The sequence below is a fragment of the Solanum pennellii genome, chromosome 8, assembly GCF_001406875.1.
Source record: "Solanum pennellii chromosome 8, SPENNV200".
NCBI classification, from domain to species: domain Eukaryota; kingdom Viridiplantae; phylum Streptophyta; class Magnoliopsida; order Solanales; family Solanaceae; genus Solanum; species Solanum pennellii.
This window is the reverse complement of record NC_028644.1, coordinates 7,826,685-7,844,493: the sequence shown is the minus strand read 5'-3', so window position 1 is coordinate 7,844,493 and position 17,809 is coordinate 7,826,685. Positions and strand designations below refer to the sequence as shown.

At 35.4% G+C, this 17,809-nt stretch overlaps 2 protein-coding genes and 1 non-coding gene across 3 annotated transcripts; 1 reads left to right on the top strand and 2 right to left on the bottom strand.

Annotated features, from left to right (window-relative positions):
* The first annotated feature begins 1,883 nt into the window (after positions 1-1,883).
* Positions 1,884-4,388, top strand: LOC107028680 (60S ribosomal protein L18a-like). The gene is made up of 4 exons (XM_015229848.2): positions 1,884-2,018; positions 2,097-2,212; positions 2,587-2,650; positions 3,799-4,388. Exons 1-4 carry the CDS (start codon positions 2,004-2,006, stop codon positions 4,138-4,140), a joined length of 537 nt encoding a protein of 178 aa, XP_015085334.1. The 5' UTR covers positions 1,884-2,003; the 3' UTR covers positions 4,141-4,388.
* A 1,578-nt stretch (positions 4,389-5,966) lies between these two features.
* Positions 5,967-6,093, bottom strand: LOC114078506. Its single transcript, XR_003580186.1, has one exon. It is a non-coding gene; the product is annotated as a U6atac minor spliceosomal RNA (small nuclear RNA).
* A 725-nt stretch (positions 6,094-6,818) lies between these two features.
* LOC107028617 (3-oxoacyl-[acyl-carrier-protein] synthase I, chloroplastic-like) lies at positions 6,819-17,803 on the bottom strand. Its single transcript, XM_015229754.1, has 7 exons — positions 17,330-17,803; positions 12,871-13,302; positions 12,333-12,506; positions 7,979-8,092; positions 7,499-7,600; positions 7,338-7,404; positions 6,819-7,197 (listed from the first exon to the last, which is right to left on the bottom strand). Exons 1-7 carry the CDS (start codon positions 17,777-17,779, stop codon positions 7,130-7,132), a joined length of 1,407 nt encoding a protein of 468 aa, XP_015085240.1. The 5' UTR covers positions 17,780-17,803; the 3' UTR covers positions 6,819-7,129.
* Positions 17,804-17,809: the final 6 nt, after the last annotated feature.

The following is a 17,809-nucleotide window of genomic DNA, read 5'->3' as shown; positions in this document are numbered from 1 at the left end:
AGTCTTCTACTTTTATTGCATATATATATATATATATATATATATATATATAAAGGATATGTAAAGTGCATAGGGAGACCAACACAACACATATATATTTGTGTGTATGTCAAGAATTTATTGTTGTCTCTATTAGGAAAGGATTTTAAGATATACAGATACATTTATATTGTATATATCTGTTATTGATATACATAGTAATGTTCTTGTTAATGAAAAACTATTTGATACATAATATTATCATACATGTCGTTTTTAGATATACAGAATACATGTATACTGTCAAAGATAGACTTGTTTGAACCTCAAAATTTAAAAAATATCACATAAATTTGGATTTCACCAATTTTTTTTTTGTAATTTATAAAAGAATAGGAATATGATGTAATTAAGGGCGTCAAATGGGTGGGTTGGGTTGAAATTGGAAATATTAAAATGGGCTGAATAGAAATCGAGTTGGGTCTTGACCCCTCCACGTTTACTTGGGGTTCAAATGGGTTGGGTTCAAATGGGCTAAAAACAGGTTGGGTCTTGACCCGCCCAATTCGACCCGATTGATCTCAATAATTTAACATATTGATATTTAACTTTTATAATCACAACTTGAATTTCCGCTCAAGAATTTTTTGTTAAAAAAGTAAAAAATTGATAGATAAATCCTAAAAGATGTTAAATAGATAATAATTCATACATTCAATATAGGAACATATCTTAATAAAAAGTTTTAAAACGGGTTGAAATTGAAGATTGAATTGGGCTCAATTGAGAATTTTCTTCAAATGGGTTAAGCTTGAAGGGTTGAGATTGAACCCAATTCAAATAGGGCAAATTTCACCTATAGCAAATAAAAAATTTATATTTGTATGCTATAGCAAAGTTTGCATAATTGCGCTCCATAGCAAACATAGATTCTGTATAATTCGCTATACATATACAGTTGAAGCAAATTGTATAAAACGAAGTGTATAAAACAAGAAAGAGAAAGACACTTGGGCAGAGAACTGTATAAAAACGAAGTGTATAAAACGAATTGTATTATTATAAGTGTATAGAATGATTATATACAATTTGAATTTGTATAAAATGAGAAAGAGAGAAAGACAAAAGAGACTTGACAAGGAATATACAATTGAATCGAATTGTATAAAACGAAAAAAAGAGAAATTAGATACAGTTTGAAAAATGTATAAAACGAGAAAGAGAGAAAGGCAAAAGAAACTGGGCAGGGGAGTATTGTATAATTATAAGTGTATAGGACGAAAATATATGTACTTGCATGTGTATATACAATTTTCTCACGCTTTATACAAAACAAAAACACAATTTATACATTTCGCCTCTGTTTGTATAAGAGATAAAGGCGAGGGTGGCGAGCGAGATTTGGGAGAGTGGCGAGCGAGATCTGGAAGAGTGGCTAGCGAGATCTGGAAGAGGGGAGAGAGGGGAACAAAAATATATGTATTTATACAATTTTCTCTGCTTTATACAATTAGAAACAATTTTTATACACTTGTGTTTGTATAAAAAGTGAGGAAGCGAGCGAGAGACTGGAGGAGAGTGGCGAGCAAGATACTTGGGAGAGAGGCGCCTGACAATATTTTGCAAACGTTTGCTATGGAGCACAATTAAATCAAACCCTAGCTACTCCATTTATTTTAGGTTATTAGTTTGCTATTATATACAATTTTCCCATTCAAATATCATGAGCCCAACCCTTAAAATTCTGGACGGATTGAACGAGTTACCTATGTTTGGGCTATTTTTGACACCCCTAGATGTAATTAACTCTTTACATGGGATAATGTTCTTTAGTAAAGTTGTTTGTTTGTACACTTGGGCCGAACATGCCATAGTTAAAAGCCCAATAAAAGAATATGGATCTAGTTTAGACAGCCCATTAAGATTAGGGTTTCCCTTTTAACATAAAAACCCTACCTTATTTTTGCTTCACTTTTTCGGACTGAAGACGCCTCCCAATTATTCAGACGCAAAGCAAAGCAGAAATGGTGACCTACAAAGTTAGTATCACAAACAATTTTGCTTGATTCTCTCATGTATTTGTTCCAATAATAACTGGAATTGTGTTGTTGTTGTAGTTCCATCAATATCAGGTTGTAGGGAGAGCTCTACCGTCTGAAAACGATGAGCATCCAAAGATTTACCGTATGAAACTCTGGGCTACAAATGAGGTCCGTGCTAAGTCCAAGTTCTGGTAATTTTTCTCACCCTAACTGTCTGTTTTTTGTCATATAATTATCTCATTTTTAGTTCCCACCCATTCCAATTGGTATTAGTTCCTAACTAGTATAGTGTCATATGAAAATATAACATACTCTTATTTGTTGGGGTAATGATTGACAGTGGCGTATTCAGGATTTTCACTTAGAGATGCTCTGAAAATAAATTAGTGCATTGTGATCAAGTTGAATTTTGAACATGTTAAACCAACGTATACACTTATGTTGAGGGATTTAAATTTATATATGTACATTAAAAATATCTTAGTACAATTTTTTTTTGGTGAATACACTCCTGACCCATAGATCCGTTTTTGATGATTGTGGTTTTGATTTGTATGGAAAAAAGGTACTTCTTGAGGAAGCTAAAGAAGGTGAAGAAGAGCAATGGTCAGATGCTAGCTATTAATGAGGTATGCTCAAATGCATTTCTTAATTTTATGTTTGATTAAATGTGTCATTGGGATGTATTAGTAGCAATATTATATGATATTGTTGCTTATTTGATTTATATAGTCTCTAGTTATTATTGTTGGAGTTCATGGTTCATTTGTACTTTACTTGTAAATGTGTCTAAAGTAAATGTTTCTGTTAATTTCTTGTGAACTGTGAATTGTAGTTTCCTAGTAATCTGGTATGTCAGGGTCCCTTAGTGAGATTTCTCATTTGTTTGCCTATCGAAGGTTGTATAGACTTGTCCTTGTAAGTCTTGGCATGCGATATATGGTGTTATCTTCTAGACTTTTTTTAACTTGTCTGGGTGATATCATTTTCAATTCCCATGTCATTCCTAGTGGCGTGGTGCTCTAAATTTATGTTTATCCTCTTTGCTCTTCGAAATGAGGTCTGTTATAGTGTGATAGAGGTTGGGGATAAATCATAAAAAAATAAAAAAGATGTGCATATTTTTGGATGAAAAATACAAAGAAAAAGAATATAACAATGACATACCTAATAAAATCCCACAAGTGAGGTCTGGAAGAAAAAGAACACGATGCAACTTTTTAGCAAGTTAAACCTTTTTTTTTGGATTGAGTTTCTTTAAATAATGGCATGTTTGTAACATGGGAAGACTTTCACAATGGCTTAAATATCACGGTACTACTGCAGAATGTTGCCTTTAACTCAGTAGTTCCAGGTTTTGGAGGTAGCCACAATCTAAGGGTACTTGTAATGGTTATTAAAGTGACTCTCCCTCCATTTCAATTTGTTTGGCCTGTTTTGATTTGAAATGGAGTTCAAGAAAGAAAAAATAATCATGAATTTTGTGTTCTAAAATTAAAGATGTCAAATGTATCAAAACTAACCTTGTGGTATTAAGCATGTTATGTAGAAAGTTGGAGCTAAAGAGTTGCTAAAAAAAGGAAAAAAGTCTTAATTCTTTTTCAACAGGACTGGACTATAATAGGAAAGTAAGTACAAAACAAATTGAAACGGCTGGAGTACTATTTTCTTTCTCATGTATGATTATACATCTTTTTCATGGTAGTTTTATGGTTGTACTTCATCCATTGACATAGATGGGAACTTTGTTATTGAGTTTTGGTGTTCCTTCCCGTAGATTTTTGAGAAATACCCAACAAAAATCAAGAACTATGGTATTTGGCTGCGTTACCAAAGTAGGACTGGGTATCATAACATGTACAAGGAGTACCGTGATACCACATTGAATGGTGGTGTAGAACAGATGTACACTGAAATGGCTTCTCGCCACAGGGTCCGTCATCACTGCATCCAGATCATCAAGACAGCCACTATTCCAGCTAAGCTCTGCAAGCGGGAGAGCACAAAGCAGTTCCATGACTCCAAAATCAAGTTCCCGTTGGTGTTCAAGAAAGTCAGGCCACCTTCCAGGAAACTCAAGACTACCTACAAGGCCACCAAACCTAACTTGTTTATGTAAAACGTGTTTTGATCATTTAGTGGATTGAGTCGCTATTTCAAATTACTTCAATTTTGGTGCTCTGGACTAGTGGATTCTAACATCCACTGGCAAGGGGAAGAAAAAGACACTTTTGTTGTGATCATTCGATTATGTTTTGCGCTTTTTATAGAACTAGATATCAGACCATTATGTTCAATTTTGAGTTTGGTATTTTGTTTGCTCTGACAGTTGCAATCTTAGTTATATTTCTCTCATTATTTGGTTTATATAATATTCTTATTAGGGTGTCTAGAATATTTTTCTCATTAAGTAATTTTTATCCTAAGCTCTTCATTAGCTAGTGATTTATAACAATATTTCCAGGTGGTGGTAAGTGAATTATTGTTTGAAATATTTTTTTAAAAAGTATGTGCCTTAAACTATATTGGGAATCAATCCCAACGTTCATGAATGATAAATCATTCGAAAGCTTTGTATCGGTTATGTTCACGAGTACGAGGTAAGTGGATTTGACAGACCTAAATTGCTGAATCCCATTATTGAGGCTCAATGAAGAAGTATCCGTTCTGGCATCTGGCTTCTGTTTTTATATCCTCGTAGTCGGTTAGGTTCGGTTTTAAAGTTTATTGGTTTGATTTAGAGGTTATCTGTTTGTTATGTTAAACCGTTAAGAACCATTAAGATATTGACTTATCTGTTGTCGCGGTTATTGATTGATATCGATTTAATCGTTAAGATTTAATAAAAAAATAAATGATCGAAAATCACGTAGAAAAATGGAGACAAACATTATAAACCATGCACATGATTTATTAGTTTACTATCAGGTTAACAAAAAGCTTCAAACCGCTAAGAATCAATAATTCAATAAAAAAAAATTAAATCGTTATTAAAATTGTTAATCCAATAACTTATTACCGATAAATTGATTATTATTTTTTGGTTTGAATTATCACGATTCGATTTTTAACAACCCAAATAAAAAAACATTACCCTTTGTACTTTCTAGATGAAAAAGGTAATGCTAAATTGATTTATAGGAGATGCTATCCTTAATACTTGGAGAGATTATGTTATCTGCAAAATACATGGTTAAATCTCTTTTTATCAAAATTAGGCCTTCTGGAGAACATATCTATATACTAGGGATATTCAAAACTGAATCAATTTTTTTTTGTTGATTTATTGGTAACAGGTTATTGATTTAATGGTTTTTGTAATTGTATTTTTTTTTTTTTATATATTGGGTTAACGGTTCGTAATGGTTATTAGAAGTTTTTTTCTTAACGGATCAATTTCAGTTTCATACTCCTATTTCTGTCAGTCTCAAACTCATGGTTATTTTACAAGGTGTCAACAAGGGCGGATCTAGAGTCTGTCGAGGGGGTTCACCCGAACCCCGTAGGCAATAAATTATGTTGTATATCTAAAGTATTTTAAAGATTATTTATGTTTATATATTGATTTTTGAACCTCCTGAATATAAAATTAGAGGTTGACTTAGTGTTTGAGGGATTCAAACATCAAATCTTAAGCACTATTTTTTTTCCGAACCCCTTTAATGGATATCTTGAATCCGCCATTGAGTGTCAATGTTAGCTTTTGGGCAAATATGTAATCTTTCAACTCATGCGCATGGATCAAAGTTTGTCATCTTGGTTTAAGTAATTTTCAATAAGAAAGTTTGTGTGTCATATCTTAACAGCTAAATCAAATCAAAATCGATAATTTAGAAATAGGATGAACGAAAATAAAAAAAATTGGGTGAAATCAAATCAAAATCGATTACTTCAAAACCGTATGAAAGAAAACAAAAAGAATCTGATAGAATCAAATCAAAATTGAAAAAAATTGGGTAAGATCCACCGAAGTGGGTTGCCTTAACGGATGTGTCTGATAACAAGTAAAGCCCGAAAGCTGTTCCTGTCCCTGTCGGGGGAGATGCCAACCATCTCTCCTTTCTATGAACACAACTTACGTAAGTTATACCATCTATATAAAAATCATAGGAATTTCACTTAATATACGATGTGGTATAGCTTACAACGTCTACTGACCACTTTCTCATTTCACTTTCCAAATTATAGGGTTACCAAGATTGGAAACAAGTTGGTAGCTCGTGACTCGTGAAATATGCACGTATTAATAGTACATGAATTAATTATGCTGAAATTTGTTAGTTATATACTAATTATTCATCTTTTACCTTCTGTAAAATAATAAGTAGATTCTCTTGTAACTTATATATATATATATATATCAGTTATGTAGGATTGTAAATTGACAAAATCAGACGATATTATACTAGGTGTGGTGAATTATATACTTAACAAGTAAAAAGTGCCTACTAAACATGATATTTATTATTCTAATTTTATACGTGAATAAATCACTTAACCAACAATCAAACCATCCCTTACTGTTTTCCAGTTTTAGGCTCTCTACAATATAAATAATAACAACAATCTGTGGATCTGTTAGTGAGAAGGGAAGCCAGTGCATTTAAAGGAAGGAAAATACAATAAATGATGGGGAAGTCTAAGCGTGAATATATATGATGCAACCCAATATCGGAGCTACAGTGTGTTAAGGATGGTTAGGTGAACACCCTTCGCAGAAATATTATGTTATAATATGCTGATACAACTTGCTCAACATTTCTCATTTTCTTGTTATTGATAAGTGAGAGGACTTGCTTTAGTAGGAAACCAAGAATAACTATTGAGATCTTGAAGATCAAATAATCAAAGTGAACAATGCTCTCAACCTCAAAATACCATAGTATATTTTCTATCTCTTACATAATTCAAAACTGGTTGCTGCCTAACCAAGCCTGAAAACATCCAATTATCTAAACGTAGAAAAATACCAGAAAAAGTTAAGATTGTCGATGCGAAGAACAAAAACAACCAAAATTCGCAATTTCTGTGTTGAGATGAAGCAGCCTCTATACCACACTAAATTAAGCCTCAGAAGCAGAAGGTTGCTCTTGCTATACTAAGCTGACTCATGGCTTGAAGTCAGAAAACACGACAACAGAGTTGTGACCACCAAAACCAAATGAATTTGAGATTGCTGCAGATGGAAAACAAATGTTAGTACATCTTGAACATTTATTTGAGAAGCTGCCACACGTTCAATTATTTCTCCGAATTTTATCCCATTCATCAGGAAAAAAAGATTATATGGTGTCAAAAGTGCAAGCATTCTCTTACCAACATTAATCTCGTGCTGCTGTTTCTTGTTTGCAACTGTATCAAACTCAACTGAAGGCTCAGTGTTCTGCATATTCACAATAACAGGAGATATGCGAGTTAAGAATGAGCAAATGCTTCAATATTTGTGACTTTAAGTTCCCAGAGAGAAAATAACATACAAATTGGTTTATTGAAGGATGCAGCCAGCCAGTTTTAATGGCTTTAACTGTTGCAATAGCTTCCAGGCCACCAGCAGCACCCAGGCAGTGACCTATCATGGACTGCAAGAACAGAAAATGACAAACTTTAAAGGATCAACACATTGCCAATATTTCAAGAAAGTTCACAGCAGTGAAAGAAAGTAGTACTAAAAGATACTCGCCCGTTAACTTTTACTAGTCACATTTGGACTTGGCACATCCATTAAGAAAACAATAGTTGACATGACTATTTTACCACACTACTCCTATAAATTGATGTTTAGTATTAGGTGTTGGAAAATGATTTGGGGAATAAGTAATTAATGCAAAGGGTAAACATGATTTTTTTTGTCTTTTCTTGATATGTTAAAAGTGATGAATAAAAGAGAAAATCTATTTTTCGAATAGTGGACAAATGAAAGTCAACAGAGGGAGTACATTATGATGTGAGAAGGTTACCTTGGTTGCGTTCATTTTGATCTCTGAAGTGTTCTTGAATACCTTCTTAATAGCGTTTACCTCAGCTAGATCACCAACTATTGTGGAAGTTGCATGAGCATTTATGTAATTAACCTGAAAATAAATGAAAAGGAGAGACCAGTTGACTAATCAAACCAACGTCCAACATTTATGAGCAGTTTTAACATTATATTCTCTATTACTCACATATAGTGACCAACGCCATAATGTTTGAAGTACACCATCTAAACAAGGTTCTAAATGACAACTTAAAAGCATCCTAAACAAAGATCAAAATGGCCAAGTGAACAAACTGCTGTTCCAACTTTCATTCATTTTGTTTCATCTCCATCTCTTTACAAATTCTTGTAAATGATCAAGTATCATAGAAAGAGATCAAGTAAATCCATTAAGAGGTATTATTGGCAACATTACAAATACCAGCAGCATGTGGTCCCCGATTCATGAAAGCTCAACCTGGAAAACTCTAAGAAAGTGTAAATTAAGCTTTCTTGACTTCAACATGAAAAAGATGGGATTCGAAAAGAAATAGAGGATCAACCGACAATACTTTTCTTTCTTCATGTCAATGACAATCCTGAAGAGTTTCTGCAAAAAACTAGCAAGGACACTCCTGAAGAGTTTCTCCGAAAAAAGGACAATCCTAAAGAGTTTCTGCAAAAAACTAGCAAGGACATCCTCTTTGCTGATGCTCTTCATACTCATTATGGAAGCTTTGAGCAAAACGTTGCATGCAGTAGAAAAGAGAAGACTATGTCAGGGAATTGAGAGCTAAAGAAGCAACCAGAGTTGCATTTTCATGCTCACTTATGGTTTGCCAATGACACACTATTTCTATGTGATGCTGATTTTGAATAATTTTCATATCTTAGAGATTCTTCCCATCACTATATCGCCCTGTACTTGGTCAAAACAGTCACAGTATCTTCTGCACATCCATTTACATCCCTTTTAATAATAATATCATTTCTTGTCCCTTGACTAAGATTTTTTTCAGTTTTATTTTTATAAACATCTTGACCAAGATATTATATTTTCTTAGGATTTAGTTTAGTTTTCTCATCTAATGCAATTTGCTGAAATTAAGCACTACTAAAATCGAGCACTTTGGTGGGATTTAAAGGAAAGACAGAAAATTCATCATCTTTTTGGGTGAGCGAATGACATCTACAAAACAAGTGCTCGTTGGCAAAATGGTTGTGGAGGTTCGGAAGAGAGGATCAAGAACTTTGGAAGGAAGTTATCAGTAACAAGTACGGCCAGAAGAGCCCATGGGTTTCCGATATGGTGAATATCCCGTATGGTGTCTCGGTTTGGAGAAATATCAGAAATTTATGGGGCCAACTACAACACAATATTAGATACAAAGTGGGGAATGGTACCAGGGTTCTTTTCTGGAAAGATCAGTGGATTGGTCAGGACTCCTTGATGTCTTCCTATCCGGACATATATATCCTCAGCTGGTCTCCAGATGCAATGGTAAATGAGGTATGGTCTGAACAAGGATGGAATTTCAGCTTCAGAAGGTTACTAAATGACTGGGAGATAGGGAGAGTAGCCAAGATGCTACAAACACTGGATGATTTCAAGGGCACAAAACTTTAAGTTGATGTAATGATTTGGAAACGCAATCATGATGGTATGTTGTCAGTCAGCAGATTGTACAATAGGAAAGTGAAGGAACTTCCAGGGGAAATCTCTGGATCATGGAGTAACGTATGGAAAAATAAAGTGCCAACTAAAGTGAGGTGTTTCTCATGGCTAGTGGCTAGAAGGGCGTGCCTAACTCATGAGAAGCTGCAAAGAAGAGGCTTTGAAATAGCTTCGTGGTGTTCACTGCGTAATGAGACAAATGAGACTAATAGTCATCTATTCCTCCATTGCAAAGTCACTGCTCATTTATGGGCCATTTTTCTAAGCAGACACTCACAAACTGGACAATGCCAGAACACACTGCAGACCTTCTCAGTTGCTGGGTGAGAAGAGGGGGGAGTAAGAGCCAGAAGAAATGGTGGAACATGATACCCTCTTGTATATGGTGGACTATTTGGAGAGAAAGAAACAAGAGGTGTATGGAAAATACTGCAGAATCAGTACAACAGATCAAATGGCGTTGTATGAAGACCTTCTGTTTTTGGTGTAATGAGGAGGGTATAGAGGATGCTGGACAGATTTTAAACTTTTTCTCTTCTTTATAAGTTTAGTAGCAATTTCTTGAGTTGTTTTTTTTTGGGTCACTGATGTAAATCTTTTTGATGGTTGCCAGCATACCCTCATTGCTGAGGAATACAACTTTACTTTGTCAAAAAAAAAATTCTATTAAGGTAGATGATTTGAGGGTTTGGGATGTTTAGGAGCTTGAATAAAGCTCTAATTGAGAAATGAACGTGGAGATAACGAGGTAGAGGAGAAAGGCTTTGTTAAGAAAGGTGATGGGGACCTATCTGAGGAGATAAGGGGGACAACATTCAGGAAAACATAAAACATCACTAGTCTTTCTAAGATAGCTTTATGGAGGAATTTTATAATTATCTAAGATGTATCTATTAACTACTAAGCATGTTAGATAAATGGTGGAGAAGCACGAAAATATCCTTATTTGGGATCACCGGTTATGAAAAGATAATTCCTCAAGACTGAATTCATCAGATTTCTCTTAATTGTATCTTCTTTTATAAGTGAGCTGATGAAAAAAGAGAGAAATATGTTTACATGCCTTTTCAAACTCAAGCTGTATTCCACGGGGAGGCGGAGTGGGAAAACAACTCCTGGCAGTTCTATATTCTACTAATTTGCAGGATACTGGAAGAGAGGCCAAGATGGGAGGAAGCATGTGTCTAAAACATTTTCTGTCAACTTTTTTCTTTGTTAAGGGTCAGTAATGGCTTTCTCATGCAGCTGTTAGGACAACAAATCTAGGAAGTAGCATAGTATGAACAGACAGCTTCCCAGAATTCAAGCCTAAACAAGAGAAGTAGAGCTTATATCGATTATTGTTTTAAATTGTAAAGAAGCTGGCCATCTACTCTGGAATTAAATCCTGAACAGGAGAAGAGGAGAGTGAGAGAGTATATTTTTGTGCAAGAAGCTGGTGAAGAAGTAGGCCACCATGTACCCGTACACTGCAAATTTGTTAACAAATTATCGAATTCACTACTCTAATGTTACTGTAATAAGCTGGGTCATGTTGGCGGTAGTGAGCCTCTTTTTCCAAAAGCTGGAGTTTAGAGGCAATAGATAGGTGCTTCTTCACATCTTCCTAAGTCTTAATGGGCAGGCAGAGTTATTTGGTACTTGTGAGGTAGCAAGTACATGGTGGAATTAGTGGAGGTATGCGCAAGCTAACCCAAACATAACAGTAATAAAAAGGAACAGAGAGAGGGTCAGCAATGTTAATTCACATGCAGATTTTAATGAAAGGAAAAGGTGCACCTCTGAGGGTGAAGAAATCAGTAATCAGTGATGCACACTCAGAACATCCTCTTCTTCACATAAAATGGACGGAGGAAAGATTTTGTTTGTACGTTCTTTAGTACAAAATTCTTTGATGTGTGCAATCTTTTCCCTTTTTTGCTCCATTATTAGTTTCACATAACAGGCCACCTGCCAATATTCTTAGGGCTTCTCTAGTATAACTTTGCGGTCCTTACATTTGGCCCTATTTCTGATTTTCTCGTTAGAGTGCTCACTTTGTATACTATTTATGCACAAAGGTTTCCCCATATTGTCCATATAATAACCTTATTTACTTACCTAACAAACAAGGCACTAAACATTGCTATGGAGATATTGAACAAACTCGGATGCTACAAGTGTTCTTTCAGACTAATCATTGAAATATTGAGTCCTACATTTACAAGAGAAAAACATTACAAAGGTAAAAGCCTCAAACAAGGTCCATGTCTCATGATAAAACATATTATTGATGTCAGCCCTACATTTTGTATGTCCATTACTCTTAACATAATGATGAATACCTCATGAAATGGAGAGTACGGAAGTACAAATGTTTGATTTAGTGCCTGAAGGACAACAGATTATGACCTAATATATATTGTCTAAATCTACAGCAATTTGTTCTTTCCTGCAGCCCTGTTACTATTTTTCTTTGACTATTGAGTGGAAATAACAAAAGTAGAACATCAAATAAGTGTAGGATCATTTTTAGAAAGGGTAGGACCATGTTGAAACGGGTCGAATTTGTTATGTTGGCTCTACTTTATTTTTGCCTTTGGCTGGACTGTTAATCATTTTAGTATGAAATAAAATGAGCAGCATGCTCAATATTTAGCCAAAAAACAAATAATGAGTGGAGGAAGAGAACCAAACATACCTCTTCTGGTGACACTCCAGCATCTTCAAGGCTACTAAGGATGCATGAAGAAACACCAAGTCCATCAGCTCTGGGGTCAGTCATGTGATGAGCATCACAATTTACTGCACCACCCAAGTACTCTGCAATTATGGGTGCTCCTCGTTTCATTGCATGCTCCAAACTTTCCATCACCTGTCAACAACTCCATCCAATTATCATGATGTTTTGCCAAAGGTGATCGTGTTATATGAGAGTGATAAGATAAGGCAGTGCTTTGTCCAAAACTGTGTTCCACCAAGCAATGAAAGACTCATGATTTTTTTAAAATTTTTTTGAAGAGTTTATGTTGTCTAAGGCAATCCCCACCTCATGAACTAGCTTTGGGTTGAGTTAAGCCAAGGTTCATTTCCTTAACATATTTAATTAGTTCATGAAGGAAAGAAAATCAATTGTTAAAAGCAATACTATGGACACCACAACACATCGGTCTAACAAAGATAGAAAGCTTAAGGATGTTCTTGTTATCAAACATTAATCAACATTTCAGCAAACTTACCAACACTCCAGCTCCCTCTCCCATAACAAAGCCGTCTCTATCTTTGTCCCACGGTCTAGAAGCAGTTTGTGGATCATCATTTCTTTGAGACAAAGCTCTGCATGCCACAAAACCTCCCAACCCAATAGGAATTATGGCAGCTTCAGTTCCACCAGCTATCATCAAGTCAGCCTCACCTCGACGAATGTGATTTGCAGCAGCATAGAAACAATAGTTGGAGGTAGCACAAGCAGTTGAAATTGAGTAGTTAGGTCCCATGAAACCAACATCAATTGCAAGCAAGGCCGAACCCATATTTGTTATGGCATATGGTATGAAAAATGGAGTAATTTTCCTGTGACCCTTTTCGATTAAGGCTTGGACGCCATCTGAAAAAACTGTAAGACCACCCATTCCTGTTCCTACCAAAACACCAGCTCGCTCCTTATCAATCTGCAGTCAAATTAGAACTAAAGAACTTAAAATTCTTTCCTACTTGAAAAAAAGAAGGTTTGTCCACTAGTACGCATGATTTTCAAATGCAGTAACTAAAAGAATCAAAAACGTTAATAAATGCAGTGCTGGACTCTCTTCCCACTTATATCATGTCTCTATTTCCCTTACCTGCTAAGGTGCTGGAGAAATTGGACAAACTTAGAAGAGACGTTCTTTGGTTTGGGAACAAAGAAAGGAAGGGGTACTATCTAGTTAAGTGGGAAACAGTGCAGCTACCTAAGCTCTCAGGTGGTCTTGGAGTTAGGAATCTTCGAATCCACAATGAGTGCCTCTTGATGAAATGGCTGTGGAGATATGTGGAAGAAGAACATGCTCTTTGGAGAGAAGTTATACATCACAAGTATGGACAGGACTCCCAAATGGTGTACCAATGAGGTCACTATACCATATGGAGTTTCAATATGGAAACAATAAGATCCTTCTGGACCAAACTAGCAGGAAACATCAAAGTCAGAATAGGAAATGGAGCTAAAATTCTATTCTGGAAAGATGTTTGGTTAAGACATGAGGCATTAATGCTATCTTTCCCTGACTTATTTTCTTTTTGTAGCAATCTAGATATCACTCTAGCTGAGAGTTGGGAAAATGGTTGGGATACATCTTTCAGGAGACATTTCAATGACTGGGAAATAGATAGGGTGGCACAATTGTTACATGTAATCATGAGTTTAATGGATTTGCTGCAAGGCCAGACACAATCTCGTGGGTACACTCTGAGGATGGAAGATTCACAGTTAACAAGCTCTATAAGAAGGAAATGGGAACTCAATAAGGCCTCAGATTGGCTAGATGGAAAATATGTATGGACAAGCCAAGCACCAACCAAGATCAAATATTTTGTATGGTTGGTAGCTAAGAGGGCTTGTCTGACACAGGAGGTACTGCAGAGGAAAGGTGTACAACTAGTTCCAAGGTGTTTTCTATGCAATGAGACAAATGAGACCAACAATCATCTTTTTCTAAACTGTAGAGTCACAGGTCAACTATGGTCTCTGTTTTTGAGGCTCACTGATAACAGCTGGACGATGCCAGAACATACTGCTGACCTGTTAAGCTGCTGGATCAGGAGAGGAGGCAGTAAAAGCCAAAAAAAGTGGTGGAGAATTATTCCAGCTTGCATATGGTGGTCAGTATGGAAGGAAAGAAATGGAAGATGCTACGAGAACAAATCAAACTCCATACAGAAAGTCAAAGAAAATTGCATTGCATATTTGTATTTTTGGTGTAAACAGAAATGTATAGAGGAGGTAGAGCAACTAGTAGATATGTTAGGTTTTTTGTAATTAGCCTTCCTAACCCCTCTATGTACGAATTTTTCGAGGTCACCAGCATGTCCTTAATGCTGAGGAATATAACATTACCGTTTTCAAAAAAAAAAAAGAATCAAAAGCTAGTATTCACTATTTTAACCCACTCACAGAAAGCTTAGGCAGAAAAAAGAAAAGAAAAGATGTCAAAGCACAAAATCAGAAGATAAGTGACCAAAGAGTTAGTTCATTAAGTGAATTTCCGACATCACAACCGACTGGGGTTTATTCCATATTCTGTAGGTTCCAAAGATTTTTTTAAAAAAACATAGAAGCTAAACTGGACGATAAACAGGTGTGAAGTTCTAAAACTCGGGGGAGATTCATGGACAATAATAGCACCAATTAACTAGCAAGCATATTATCCGCTACATAAAGGCATGGAAGGAGAAGAAAGGTAGTACTGGTGAATAAGGAATTCAAGGAAGCTCTACTAAAGCCTCAGCTCTAATCTTGGCTCACATTGCCCTAGTTTGCTAATCAAGAACAAGTTTTTGTGGTAGCTGCATAGTGGAGGCAGATGTAGTTTGCTGATTAATAAAACATTGTAAACAACAAGTTGAAATCAAGGAAGACATCAAAACTTACCACTATATGAGAACACATCTAAAATAGTCTTAGGACTACATATACCATATACATGCAGTGGGAGATTGTCTGAACAACAACTAAAGTTTTGAAGACCATCCTACCATGAGATCACTGGGAAATCTTTACTCTCAATTAATTTTGTTAACAATATGTGATGCTTGTATGGAAAACCTCAACATAGTGAGAAGGAGATAGCTGACTCTGATTATTGAACAAGTCCAGTATAACTGCTGAAGAATTATAATACCATTCTGGTCTTTCCCAAATGAATTCAAGACTTTAGGGGTCGTTTGGTAGAGTGTATTGGTAAAGTAATGCATGCATTAGCTTTATGTATTAGTAGTACCTTGTTTGGTACACTTCTTCAACCTATGTATAACTACTACACTCCATTGTGTATTGAGGTGTGTATTGCTAATACATGAAAATCCATGGTATTAGTAATAAGGGTTTTTAATGCATGCATTAGCAAGGTTAAAGTCAAAATTTCCCCTAAAAAGTTTTTCTGCATCTTTTCCACTATACATGTGGAGGGTATTTTTGTAAATAAACACATTTTATTTAGAAAATGCAATGCATGTTATTTTTAGTACACCAAACCAAACAACCCATAAGGAATCTCTCCATAACTAATGGAAGCATAAGTCATAACTAATACAAACATTACTAATTCAAGTTCAAGAATTACTAATACAGTCTATTTAGCATTATTCTTAAACTCTACCAAACAATCCCTTAATGTAAGCATATAGCTCATGATGTAGAGGCCTATGAAAATACACATCTCTATTGTTCTTCAAAAGGTGAGAATAAGGCAAAATTCTTAATCTAGAGAAGATTTTCAGACAATAACTACTCCTTGGGTTGCTGGGATAATCGTACCTTATATATATTAAACTAAACATAACTTGCTGCACCTGAGTAGTTTGATCCATTATTTTTTTCGATATGTAATCAATGATTTGATAAGTACTTGCACTAAGTCAGTACCACAAGACGTAATTCCAGATTGAGCAAATCCTCTATTGTATCTAGGATTGCATCTGCATCATGTACAATAACCAGGCTGCACCAAAAAGCTAGCAAGAATATAGTGGGTATGTGTGTTCAAGGCAATGTATGTTCCTTCTGTTGCCTTTAAAAGATTCTGCTATTTCTTTCAAACCATACAGTTCACCAAACAGCTTGAGGGATGGTATACCGAGTCATTCGCAATTTCTTAGACAACCACTCTATTTTCCAGCATTGCATTTGCTCAAATATGGATCTTGGCATGGTCCAAGACATGCCAAATATAGCCAAAAACATGCATCAAAACTGACTAATAACTCTACAATGCAAGAAGAGGTGTCCAATATCCTCATAGTGTTCCTCATACATTGACCACCTACTAAAAAGCTAAAAAGAAAACCCTCTTTTGAAGGAAGGAATGAGTGAGACAAGCTTCCCTAGCCGCAATCCAAGAGAAGCAGGAGACCTTCAAAAAATAGCCTTGCTAAACCAGATCTTTTTCCAAGACCAAGAAACTCTATTGTTGCTTGAAAGACACCTTTGTGATGTCCCTTTCACCGGATAGAACCCACTTTATTATTCCGGTAAATGTTGATGGGCATGGATTAGCTAAAGATACCATTTTTATATTAGAAGAAAGCTAGACATTGACACTTCTCCCCCATTAAGTTACTTTCTCTAATTCTACCATCAAAATATTAGTTAACCAAATGATTCTGTTTTGCTATTAATTAAACTTCAAAATAAAAAAGGGAAAAAGAGCAAAAGCAATAACAACATGAAGAGTTAATAATACCAACAAAGACATCAAGCAAGCTCAATCACATAATAAATAAAAAATTGAGCACCCATAATCTACATTATTCTACAAATGTCAGAGTAAAAGTAGCAATCAAACATATTACACAACTACAAAGAAAATTCAAAAGATTAAGAGAGAAAAAATGATTAACCAAATCTACATATCTGAGCAGCCAAACTCCAAATATCAATAAAACAAATCACATTAAACCCATTTCTCTACCAAGTAAAACAAAGAATTTTCAAGAACTTACCTTTTTATCTCTGTCGCTACCAAGATCCGCATTTTCCAGAGCTTTTTTCCCAGCAACAATACAATACCTGAGACAATCGTCAAGCCTTCTATCATTCTTACCATCAATATAACCATCAGCTTTAAATCCTCTAATTTGTCCACCGAATCTAGTAGGAAATTTAGAAGCATCAAATCGATCAATTAGAGTAACCCCACTTTCACCAGCTAATAACTTATCATAATAAGCATCAACATCATTCCCAAACACAGAAACAAGACCCATCCCAGTTATAACAACACGCTTTTTGGGGTCTTTTTCCCTTGTTGGAGCTGAAACTGTAGTGGATGAAGCTGAGATAAAAGGGGTTCTTTTGGGTCTCAATGGCTTTACATTGGTGAATTGGGGTATGCTTTTGAGAAATGGGTCGACCGGAGATGGCCGGAGAGATGAAGATTGGATAGCTTGCATGGTTACCGGCGGAGAAGGAAAGATGTAGTT